Below are 13,293 nucleotides of genomic sequence, written 5' to 3'. Positions count from 1 at the left end.
CGCAGCCCCCGAAGCCGCCCTGAGCAGCAGCGGGAGAGAGAGGGAGTGGTGGGGGGAGGGAAAGAAAGGGGCGGGGTCTACTTTCCTTCTAACTCCGGGTTACTGCTCAGCACGTGAGGAGCGCGCGGGGGGGGGGGAAGAGACGGATGGGACGCCGGACGCGCTGGGTTGAGAGGGAGCCGCCGCCCCCGCCGGGAAGGCGGGATTACAACTCTCAGGGGGAGCAAAAAAAAAAAAAAAAAAAAGAGCGCGCGCGCTTCTAGAGCTGAAAGGCACGATGGGGCGTGGCCAGAACCCTCCGGCTCCGGACAAGAGGCGGGCATTGAAACGCACGGACGAGTGAAGGAGTCGAAGCCATTTCCCGGCAAAGACCCCCATTGGGAGGCGGCGTAGCTTTGGAAGTTGGGGATTGGTGGACTTCACAGCGGGGCGGGCTCAAAGGAGGTCCGCGGCAGCAGGGTTGCCTCACCTCCCCCTCCCCTCCCATGTCAACAAGCGGGGCGCCTGCGCCGGGGGTTTGCGCGTCTTTTCCTCTCATGCGCGGTATTTGCTTTCGGAGCGAGGCCCGGGGTTTGGCCTAGAGCCGGTGGCGGCACAATAAAAAGCAGGAGGCCTTCCCCATCGCGGACTCTCAGAGCAGCAGCCTCCCCCCCCCTCCCTCCCTCCCGACCCTTCTCCCCTGGAGGTTTAGGATGGCGGAAGACTCGCCCAAGCGGCGCAAGGCCAATTTCAACGAGGCGGAGACGGAGGTGCTGATCGAGCAGGTGCTGAAACACGAGCAGGTGCTGTTCGCAGCCGGGCCTGGCCGAGCCTCCCCGGGTCAGAAACGCAAAGTCTGGGAGCTCATCCGGCATAAAGTGAACCCGGTGGCCGCTTGCCCTCGCGAGGTGGAGGACCTCAAAAAGCGCTGGCGGGACCTGAAGCGCCGCGATCGGAGCAAACTCTGCCGCGTCACCCACGGCGCCGGCGGGGTTGCCCCCCACCCCGCCTCGTTCGGCCTCCTGATGGGCAACGAGGACGCCTCGCCGCCCGACCACCTCCGATCCTATCCCTCGGGGCTGCCTGCCGCCAACGAGGCTCTGCCCATCGTCGGGGGGATCGACACCCTGGATCTGCCCAGAGCCTCCTCCGCGTCGGATATGGGTGAGTTGCAAAGGAGCCTCTTTCTTCCCTTGTCCGGTGGGGCTGCTCTTTTACCCCCCCCCCCCCCCGCCTCGCCGCCCTTCCCTTCGCGGGCAACAATAGCCCCCCCTCCGTTGCTTTTTTTTTTCTTCTTTCCCCCGGCGGCTTTTGGCCGTGAAGCGCTCTCGGCCACCCGTTTTAAGTATTGGTGCAGCCCGCAGTCTCTCTATTTGATACGCCCAGAAGAAAAGCTGCTGGATGCCGTTTGGATAAGAACTAACCTCCCATCGCTGCAGCAGTTGGCGTTGCGTTGAATGGATGCGGCTAAAGTTCCCTGCGGGTCAAGAACATCTTGGAAATATGGGGTCCTTTGGGTTAAGGAACTGCTTGCAGGCTGATGCTCTAAAATATTCCTTCAGCAGATAGGAATTTTAAGAGTATCAGGAATGCAAAAAAAAAAAGTGTCTCGTGCCAATTCAGTTAGATTGATGGGGAAGCTAGTTCAGACTTTCCGTGGAGATGAAACAGCGTGGAAGGAGCTGGTTTTGGTTTTACTGCTGAGCTCTCTAAAACTAGAAAATAAAGAGAAAGTAAAAATGGGGTAGCTTGCATTTCTCACTTACTGTAGCAGAAATATACTACTCAAAAAATAAAGGGAACACAAGCAGAAGACATCCGAGATCTCAATGAATGAAATAGCCTTATTAAATACTTTGTTCGTCACATACAGTAGTTTTGTGTTCCCTTTAGTTGTTGGAGCAGTGTATAAACTACTGTATGTAAAGAACAAAGTATTTAATAAGGCTATTTCATTCATTCAGATCTCGGATGTCTTCAGCTTGTGTTCCCTTTATTGTTTTGAGCAGTGTATATTCTCAGTACACATTGAAACTTTAGTTAGATTATGGAATTTCAACTGTGCTAAAATTTTGAAAATAGCCCAATGGACAGGGGAAGAATAAGGGGCAGGGTAGAGCCAGTTGTTAGAATATTAGAAACCGGAAGATTCCTGCTTGCTTAGGTTTAGAATGAAAAGTTTCAAAGACAATTGCCAATATCCTTTCCCTTCTTTCAAGAAATATCGCTAGGTTGGAGCAGACGAGATCGGCACCTCTTGGAATGGTTTTAGACTAATTGCAGTGGATAAACTTAAGAATTCTTGACTCCCCATTATTTAAGACACTGTACATCTCTCCCACCCCAAGACAGTTATTTCACTGAAATGTGTAAGAGTTGAAATTAATTCAGAATAAATATTTTTTATAGAAGGATAATGAATATCATTCAGCTAAATCAAACTTTTAGGTTGAATTTCTTTAGTTTGTAAGAATGTTTCTTACAACTAGACTCCTAATTCTAATTTTTTAAAAATCTGTGGTTTGAAATATTTTCTTACACTGAACAATTGTACAGGTAGGCCTTGGCTTAAAACCACAACTGAGCCCAGCATTTCCACTGCTAAGTAAGACAGTTGTTAAATGAGTTTTGCCTCCATTTTACGGCCTTTCTTGCCACAATTATTAAGGTAAATCACTGCGGTTGTTAAATTAGTAACATGATTGTTAAGTGAAGCTGGCTTCCCCATTGAGTTTGCTTGTCAGAAGGTCACAAGATGTGATAACATAACCCTGGGACATTGCAACCATCATAAATACATGCCAGTTCCCAAGCATCCAAATTTTGATCACGTGACTATGGGGATGCTGCAACAATGGTAAAGATGAAAAACAGTCATAAATCACTTTTTTCAATCCTGAAACAGTCAATAAAACAAATGGTTGTAAGTTGAGGACTACATATATTGATCTGGAATATCTAAGGATGTGTTAATACGTGTTCCCAGGTGTATGCTGCTTGATATTTTAAATTAGAAATGGTGGGGGCAGTGCCCCCAGTAAAGATAATATATTTGCTCTACTTTTCTATGTACTGCTTATGAGCTATTAATAACCCTGCAAGATTTAATCAATGGGGCAATCAATGAGAGATGTTGACTGAGATATCCTGTACTGTGAATTACTCCACAGAGAATGAAATTTGGTTGCATGCATCATATTCTGTGTTGTTCTGCAACAATGCTGTGTTTAAAAACACTTTTTCCCAACACCTAATAGATGCATTCATACATAATATTATGGTATCACTTTTGGCACAGCTATAGTAGCTGGTTTATAGAAGCACACTACATCAAAATCCACATTCTGGCTTAGTGCAGCATCTTTTTGCATAATCATTGATTTTTTAAAAACAATGCCCTCCAGTCAGTGTTGAGTTCTGGCAACCGCCTGGACAAGTCCTTGCAGTTTTCTTGGCAGGGTTTCAGAAATGGTTTGTCATTGCCTCCCAGAGCTGAGAGTGAGTATTACTAGCCAAAATCACCCAGATGGCTTTGTACCTAAGGCAAGACTTGAACTCACAGTTGCCTGGTTTCTAGCCTGACTTTAATTCTATACCACTTTGCAGCTTTGGCATAATACTGTGTAGGTTCTTCATTTAAGCCAGGGAAATTGCATAGTTTTTTAGAACATTTTTTTAAGGGAGGAACTTTTGAGCCTAATTTTTAATTCATGAAGTCCAAACCATGTTAGTTTTTAAATTTAATTAGCTTTAAAAAAATAAAATTAATTAAATATTTGCATTTTGAGACATGAAAAAACTTTTCAATAATGAAGAAATTCTTCATCTTCTGTTCATAAACAAAAAAAGTAAACAGGGTCTTTATGCATTTTAATATATAAACACTTTGAAGTGCTCTTCTCATAACATTTTTTCATTTCCTGGAAGAGATAAAAGTACAGTAAATAACACAAGTAGATATTTTGTATAACACAGTATATTTTATTTTTTCCCTGTACTCTTGTCAGTTAAATTGTATTGTGTTTTTAAAATAGTGTTCTCTCTGCTATTATTCAATTTATAATTTATATTTTCATTAATATATGTTCAGTTGCTGGTTGAAAATAGAAGTTTAGTTGTAAGTAATAATATCCAGTGAAAACTACATCATTTCAGAATGATTGTAGTTACTTTTTACTTGTTGGTCATACCCAGGCTTAATAATCAAGAATTCCATTCATAAAGAGATTAACGTTTTATGCCTTTACTTTTAGGTTTTACAGATGATCCTGGTCCATCCCAACAATCGTGTGTGGAGAAAATAAATCTAAAAGAAGAAATAGTGGTGAAAGTAGTGGAACCAGAAGAAAGCTCAGAAGATATGGCAGTTGTTCCTCCTAGCCAGGAGCAGCTCCCTTTTTTGGGGATACCGAACGGAGGCCCTTGCGGAAAAGTAAAAGCCAAAACGAAAACTCAACCCCAGACAGACTCTAATGAAATTACAGAAGAAGATCTCTTACAGATCCAACAGAATCAACTGCATATCATTCAATCTGGGTTCGATAGCATCAATCATAATCTTCGGCTGCTACACCAAGGAATGCAAGATCTCAACAACACCCTCAGTGTCATGACACATACGTTAGTTGCTATAAAAAATGTCTATGTGAAAAACAATGCCGGTCCAACTACCTTTGCTACTGTCACTACCCAGACCACCGCAGGATACCTGAGTCCTGGATCCCCTTTAGTCGAGGACAGAGTTAGGGTACCAGTAGCTGGGAGTAGCAGCAGAAGCAGCAGCTGCAGCTCCAGCTCAATGTCACAAGAACCAGGCCCTTCAGAATTTCCTCGGCCTCCACACAGACCTATTAAAAAGGAACATTCAAATGGCTGTTACTATTTCTGTTTTGCAGATGTGTAAGACTTGAATACATGTAAAGCAACTGTGACATTTGAGTAGCTATTCTGTACCCTGCTCCGGCACTGCATCATGGCTAGCAAATTTCTCTGGCTATTTGTTTCTGATAATGCTAAATGTATGAGATATCCAGTATTCCCATGTGCAGAAAGCCTGTATCCTAAGGGAAACAACACTAGCTACAAATTGATTCAACTGACTGTGAGGGACATTATAGCAATATTTAATATTAAAGTGAATTTTAAAAGCTCATTTCTATACATGTTTACTCAGAAATAGGTCCTGCCGTACCTAGGCTGGTTAACTTCCAAGTAAGAATGAATAGGATTTACCTGGCTGATGTCTCATACATTGGCTTGCTAAGAGAGAATAAATAAACCCTGACATCTTGATATTTCTAATGAGTTTAAAACAAGAATGAAGAGATAGCAGCAACTTTATTCTTTTCTGGTATAAACATGTCATATAAGACATCTTTTTGTAACAATCTAAATTGTGAATTGGTAAAAAAAAAATCTTGATTTTAAATGCTGCATAGTATCTCTCCCGTAAAATATACCATAATATTTAAGTTTAATAGTAACAGAGTTGGAAGGGATCTTGGAGGTCATCTAGTCCAACCCCTTGCTCACGCAGGAGACCTATACTAGGGATTTGAACCGCCTAACTGCCTACATTTCTGATCAACAAGCTCAGTGTCTTAGCCAGTGAGCCACCTAGTCAGGCTATGGATCTTATCTGTTCTAGCATTGGGAATAAATTGAGGTACTAAACCACCAGCCAAGTGCTTGCTAGTTTTTCCTGATTATTCCTCCATTATTGCTCATGCCTCACTATTCAGAATACAACTTCCCCATCAAAACACTTTGCACAAAATATGCAGTAATGGGAAGGTTGCCTTTTGTTGTATAATAAAAGGAAATTTGTCCAAAAAAAAAAAAAGCTCCGTATTCTTGAGATTTATTTTTTAGGGGGAAAAAAATCTAAGCGGTATGTTTGACTTACCATGCTGCAAACACTCTATAGCAGGGATGTCAAAACTGGCTACCCACAGGCCGGATGCATCACATGCAGGCCACACCCACCACAGCTCCGTGAAGGGGAAAAACATTGCAAAACGTCACGTGACGGCAACATGACGCAGTAAATTTGATACCTGTGCTCTCTAGGTTTTGAAATATAATGCTTTATATATCATACTTTTCCAGGCTCAATGTAGCCTTAAGGTAAAACAGTCAAAATCACCTGCAATACAGGTAGTCCTCAACTTATGACCACAATTTGGACCAAAAGTTTGACTGCTAAGCAAGGTGGTGGTTAAGTAAGTTGCACCTGATTTTTCAACCTTTTTTTTTTTTCAGAGTTAAACAAATCACTGCAGTTGTTAACTGAATCATGCGGCCATTAAGCAAATCCAGTTTCTTATATTGATTTGTCAGATGCTGGCAGGGAAGATTGCAAATGATAATCATATCACCCTGGGACACTGTAGCCATTGTAAATACATGCCAGTTTCCAAGTGCCAGATTTTAATTATGTAACCATGAGGATGGTGCAATAGTCATAAGTGAGAGGACCGGTTATAAGTTTTTTCCCCCCAGCACCGTTCTGGTTGCAAACAAATGGTGTAAGCTGAAGACTATTATCCCATGATCCTGTCCATTTGATCAGTCTCACTAGGGAAGATGAGAATTGTGCATCCAAGGTGATTTATGTTTCGTGCACTTACCATAGTGGTTAGTCAACAAACTGTGTTTTAGTATAAAGTATGAGCCTTGCTTGTGTGTGAAGTGGGGGAATGGTTTTAAAAATAACCTTCATTAAAACAAATTACAACAGATGTAAACCATTTAGTGTACTTGATTCATATAAGGATTTTTTAGTCAAAAAGGGGATCTTGATATCCTGAGTAGACCTGTTACAGCAGAGAAATTTTTTTAAAAAAGTATCACTCCAAGGAGGATATAATCTATACCACACTTACGTTTTACCTTGAAAATATTCAAATTTGAGAGTTTTATCTTACTAAAGTTACTAAAGTAAAAATAATAACACTATCTTTTCAAGGCTCTACTGCATACATTGTTCCATTCCACATTGACCTTGTGTGCTTGCACTCTGAAATGCTGAAGTCTGGGTAAAAAGCAATATATTTATTATAAAAGTCTTTATAGAAGTCGTGGCATAAAATACTTTATTTCAGTGTGAATTATATTGAGAGACCTCCATAAAGGTATAGAAAGATGTTAAATCTCAAATAGTATAATAAACATTTCTAAGGCAATGTAGGGAAGCCTGCCTTATAGATAGTAATAAACTCGGTGTCTTCTGCTAGATTCATAGAACTGAATGAGAATTTAGAAGGAAATTAAGAAATTTCAGCATTAAGGCACTTTTAGCGGTATGAATATAATTTAAATATTGTGAAGAATCACTTGGGATAAATACATATCTTCAACTATTGTTGCTTGTCTAAAATATTTCAAGTGTGTAAATATAATTTAAATATTGTGAAGAATCACTTGGGATAAATACGTATCTTCAACTATTGTTGCTTGTCTAAAATATTTCAAGTGTGTAAAAGGCTACCACTATTCTAGGCAGCATCTGATGATTTAGTTACATTGTATTTTCCATCTCCAATATTCTGTTATGATATATTTAGGCTTCTTGTAGCAGATAAGAGTTTTAATGCATTAGTCTCATATAGACATGCCTCATTTCAAATTGCTTCCTATTAAAACCATTGGATGTTTATGGATAATACAATCACCTTTTAAAAAAATCATTTTTAATCAGAGACAATGTCTTTGAAATGTAAGGAATGTATTTTGTGGCCCATTATTATTACCATTGACAACCAGTTTGGTATAGTGCAGGGGTCAGCAACCTTAAGCACTCAAAGAGCCACAAAGGTCCCAACTGGAAGCCCCCTGTTCAACTCTGGAGCCGACCGGAAGTCCGGTTCCCCCACCATAGAATCTCCTCCTAGCACAGCGTCCTTTTTCCTCTACCTGTCCTAACTGAAAGCCCTACCAATTGTGGAGCCAACTGGTGACAGCTGCAGCAGAGGGATGAAAGAGCCACATGCGGCTCCAGAGCCATGGGTTGCCGACCCCTGGTATAGTGATTAACTTAACAAGCTAGAAACCAGGAGACTGGGAATTTTAGTCCTGCTTGGGCATGAACCCAGCAGGATGACCTTGGACCAATCACTTTCTGTCAACCCTTGGAAGGAGGCAATGGCAAATCACTTGTGAAAACCTTTGTCAAGAAAACTTCAGAGCTTTGTCTGAATAGATTCTGAGAATTGGACAAAATGAACAGAAGGGGAAAAAATATTACTATTGTTCTTTTGTGTAAGATACATGCTGTAATAACATCCCTGAAAATTGAAATGGAATAACCTTGCAATTCAGAACCCAATAACAAAAAAAGTAGTTGTCCACTATAACTACTTATTAAAGCCAGAAAATATATTTGCATAGGTTGATTTCTAAAGATCTACTAATCCTTTTTGGGCCAGCTTAAAATATACAGCAAATTTTGTGTTAATTTTCACATAATGATTTGATACATACTGAATCAACTTGAATCTTCATTCATTCATATTAGTACTGGATTCTTAAGATTCTATTTCAATAGAAAGGAGCTGTGATTCCAGTAGCATTCTGAGGTAAGTGGTATTCCCATTAATTAGGCTATCTTTGCTTTGGATATAGCAGTTGGGGCAAATTATTATTAGAGGCTTCAGAAAATCCTCTGATAATATGCTTTGCCTCAAAGTATGTATTATTTAAACTCGATTCCTTTAAGTCTCCTTCAAAGCATTTTTGTCATAAAATATGCAATTTTTCAATCATACTGAAGCAGCATACAAACAGCACCAGTTTAAATCTTCAAGATGGAGTTGATTCTATACAAATATTTGTAGAAAAATGCTTTGCTTTAATGTGGCAAGTATAATAAATAAGAAAATATTCCAAATACTTTACCAGAAAAAATGTGTCACAAATACCATCTTTCCTGCATCCCTGTCTTCTTGTGAATTTTTCTTGTCCTATCCTTGCAGTTGTAAATATTTGTTAGATAGTCTAAAACAGGGATTCCTACCTTGACAATTTTAAGACTTGTGGTCTTCAACTCCCAGAGTTCCCCAGCCTTTGAAGTCCACAAGTTAGTAAAAGGTTAGATACATATTAATTATGTACTCTAATTAATTTTAACATTAATACAAATTTACTGACTTTTACACTATAGTGTTTGTGTGTGTAAACATTTACATACACATACACTCTATACATACATACATTTACACACATATATATATGCGACATAGTGTAGAAGTTTGTAAAATTGTGTCTTTTATTAATATTAAAATATTAGTAACAATTTTTAACTATAGTATCAGAGGCAAAGAAGTCTGCCCTTGAGTCTTGACTGAAATCATTTTGGTTTGAAGCATAAATTAGGGTTGCAGTACAGTGTATCCCATCTTCTGAAAGAATTATGACCACAACACACAACCCATTAATCATTCAAGAAATGTAATGCTAATAAATGATCAGCATATGATAAGAAATCTTTTCTATTTATATTACTGAATTTCTTTATATATTCTGGTCTATTCTTTTGCTCCTATTTTATGCCACCATAAAATATGATAATGTGGGGAGTTAAAAGATTCTGCCACATGTTGCCATATCTGGTCTGAGATCTACAATATGTTCATTTATGTATCTACACAGTTTTGCTATACAATATACAGTAGAACATTGCTAATAATGGAAGATGATGTGTTTAAAGCTTTGCTACTCAGAGTGTTGCCAAATTAAGTATGGCAACGGAGTTGGCATCTTGTTTTCATACAAGGTTCACTTCCTGTACACCACTGTAGTAAGTGGCTGTTCTAGATTGAATGGTTCAATACAGGTATAGGCAGTAATTCAAAGATTGCAAAAAAATGTGACGTTTCCTAAGATAACAATAGGTCATTGTGACCTATTGACATATGCAGTTGTTTTGTCAAATAGGTTTAACTTGTTACTATTATCCTGGCCCTGTTCATTTTTCACTTTCATAGGTAGATTATATAATGTGAGAAATGTGTGAATAATGATTAAACAGGAACAGTTTTAGCAGAAATTTGATATACTTACCCTGACAATGCTTAGGAACCTTATGCATAGCTACTCAAGTGTCCAAAATAACAGTACATTACACAGAAATATAATCATACTTATTTGTTGCTAAAATATTTAAATATACAATTATTTGATATTTACTATCAAAATACTTTTGATTCTGATTTTCTGATTCCCTAGATTTAAAATATTAAACTTTGATGTTATTCAACTGTTTTATATTTATTTTATGGCATGACACTGCATTCTAAAACATTTTTAAAAGCAAAATACAGGTAATCCTTGATTTACAACAGCTCATTTAGTAACCATTCGAAGATACAACGGCACTGAAAATAGTGACTCATGACTGTTTTTCACACTTATGACTGTTGTAGTATCCCCATGGTCACATGATCAAAATTCAGATGCTTGGCAACTGATTCATATTTATGACGGTTATAGTGTGCATCATGTGATCATCTTTTGCTAGCTTCTGACAAGGAAAGTCAATGGGGAAGCCAGATTCACTTAATAACTATATTACTAACAACTGCAGTGATTCACCACTTAACAACTGTGACAATAAAAGTAAAATGGGACAAAATGGGCAAGTTCAGTTGTGGTTATAAGCACCCAAGCTCTGTTAATAGGGATATGGTGAACCCAACAGTAATTGGTTGGATGTGCTACCAAGAAATAGAGCAAGCAGAAAAATATCCATATTTATCCATCTTTATTTCAGCACTGTAGAAAAGGTTTATTAAAATGCTGCATTAATTACTGACATTTCAAAGCTGATCTTTCACAGATCTGCATTCCTCTTTTCAGCACCAGTTTCATTTTTCAGAGAGGAAAAAATAGTTTTTCATAGCTTCTTCCAATTTACATTATATCCAAAACTATTTTTAGATGAGCTCCATTAAAAATAAACTGACAAATCTAGTCAATGTTGTTTGCATGCTGAATGATTTTTATTTAGAACCAGTTTATAAAAATAAAATACAAAATAATTTAAAAACAGAACTCAAAACATTTACAAAAACTTGATATGATACAAATGGGGTAAAATAAATAACTACATCTTTATGTACAAATGAGCATTATAAAGACACCATTGTCAATACCTTGTTTCTGAATGACTGAGCAAAAACGGTAAGACATCTAATCTGAACTCTGAACGCAAGGAAAGAAAAGTTTGAAATTCTTGATACTACTAAGTTACCTCTCCAGAATATTTTTTATCTCAATTCATTGTATTATCCTTGAAATAGTATTTTCTGAATAAATAATGGATGGCTTTTCTAATTTAAAACAAAAGTCAGACTGTTGAGTATTTTCAAATTAATATTCACCCCTGGCTTTGAAATTTAATTTTAATTTATTTGGATTTTTACTTATTTTTTTGCAATAAAGAAGGCAAAACATAAAACATAACAGGCCATGAATAATTCACTAATAAAGGGAAAGATTTAGATATTTACTTTCTGATCACTGAGGAACAACATGCAACCGGAAGTTAGAGAACCTATTCTAGAGAATCCGAGGAGCTGTGTAACACATCCTCTTTAAGGCAAGCTTTCACCTGTCAACACAGCATTAATATTACTCTCCTTTGTACTGGTCCAGATAGCTGAAACACCTCAGATCTGAGACCTAAGCTGTTACTTTGCAAAGCAGAGAGAACTGGGAAGGGCTCAGTGGCTCCCACTTTATGCCAAACTGAAATGAAGTACTTGAATATGAGCACACAAAACATAGACACAATTCAGCAAAGATCAATCCCCAACTATTTATGTGTTCCCTGTTCTGCTCCAGGATGGAAAAGATCAATCAATATTCTTGGCCCCTGAAAATTATTTCTACTTAGCAGCAGCAACTATATATGGGGGAGAGATACTGGTTTTAGCACTATACAGTCTGTCTTCCAGGTTTTAAGGAAAAAAAACATTACCAAATTGACTTTTTGTTTCCTTAATTCATTCTTTCAATTATTTTAATAAGAAATAATTTAGGAACTTTTGCACTAATTTATGCCAAGTTGAGAAACCACAATTTAGTGGGATGAGGCATTATTCTCCTTGTTTTGTTTTTCCTTTTTGAAGAATAAATAGGGAAGGGGGAATCTTCACTAATTCCTCTCTTCCTGTAATATTCTATCTGACTCCCAATCTGCTTTTGCTTTCCCCCATTTTCCAGCAGAAAGAGTGTACTGCATTATTCAATTCTGGGACAGTCCTGCTGGCAAATTACAATCTGGACCTAACCCAATATTCCCAGTAGAAAATTAAGGCAAAAGGCTGAAATTTAAGAGGAACAAAAGCCAAAAATTATCAAAGCAAAGTTCCTGTTTACAATCTAAGAAGTAAATTTAATAATTCACGTACTTTGATAAGTTTCGAAGAAATTTCTTTTCAAATGATCACTCCAGATAAAGTATGGTAATGAGCTCCTTTTATTAGCAAAAGCAAATTTTTTGAACTGTAACCTGAGTACAGAGAATTATGTGAAAATTGGAGATATAAAGGAGTATATCATTACTTAGATTCTCTCTGTATCCCATCATAGTGCTTTCTACATTTAAAATGTCCTTGTGATAAATTATTGCAGTACAAAAGGAATACCTTTCTTTGAACTGTCTATAAGCAAGCTGAACTGTGTTCATAAAAACAACTTGTTCATCTAAACAACCATAGAAGTTAAATTGAAATATTTTCTAGTTTTAAGGGTTTGCCATTATTAGTGTTACTAAAACAATGATAGAAACCAATTAATAGTACTGGAGTAACGAAGCTATCACTAAATTTAAGAAAAAACAAGACCAGATAGTAGTTCTTATTATTTCTTTCTCTCAACATACAGCCTATTGCATTGAATTATATGAATATCTGAAATAGAATGCAAAAATTGTAGAAAAAGCAGCATTACATGTATATTTCTGTTCATATTTGTTTTAATTTAATTTGAACATTGAACATATGAATATTGTTAGTCAACTGGTTGTTAAAATGCATGCAGACTAACAAATGTCTCCACACATCTGATTTGAGGACTGGGCCCACCTATCTCCTTAACCTGTTTTCCTTGAAAAAAAAAATTGGTAAAGCAAAAAGATTATACAAACAAAAACCATAAGCATGAAATCTAGTGGTTTTTTTATATTTAATATACAACAACAGAAGAGATTGTGCAGTCAGATTATCTAGTTGAGTACACAATCAATTCAGGGAAGTATATATTAGCTATTATTAGTCATGACTCATAAACAAAGCAGACAATATATTATAGACA

General features: G+C 37.8%; 1 protein-coding gene across 1 annotated transcript; it reads left to right on the top strand.

Moving 5' to 3' along the window:
- Positions 1 to 692: 692 nt before the first annotated feature.
- LOC139307930 (uncharacterized) lies at positions 693 to 5,729 on the top strand. The gene is made up of 2 exons (XM_070931286.1): positions 693 to 1,143; positions 4,233 to 5,729. The coding sequence occupies exons 1-2, from the start codon at positions 693 to 695 to the stop codon at positions 4,880 to 4,882; spliced, it is 1,101 nt and encodes a 366-aa protein (XP_070787387.1). The 3' UTR covers positions 4,883 to 5,729.
- The last annotated feature ends 7,564 nt before the right edge of the window (positions 5,730 to 13,293 follow it).

Source organism: Pituophis catenifer, unplaced genomic scaffold (genome assembly GCF_029215685.1).
Source record: "Pituophis catenifer annectens isolate HBS135680 unplaced genomic scaffold, rPitCat1.0.hap2 SCAF_1, whole genome shotgun sequence".
NCBI lineage: Eukaryota > Metazoa > Chordata > Lepidosauria > Squamata > Colubridae > Pituophis > Pituophis catenifer.
Note: the sequence above shows the minus strand (reverse complement) of the source record. Positions and strands in the feature narration are given on the sequence as shown.

Bases quoted from the DNA above. Each gene is read 5' to 3' on its own strand.
- LOC139307930 (XM_070931286.1), top strand. From the start codon at position 693: ATGGCGGAAGACTCGCCCAAGCGGCGCAAGGCCAATTTCAACGAGGCG. The intron at 1,144-4,232 runs GTGAGTTGCAAA...CTTTACTTTTAG, and splicing joins CTCCTCCGCGTCGGATATGG to GTTTTACAGATGATCCTGGT.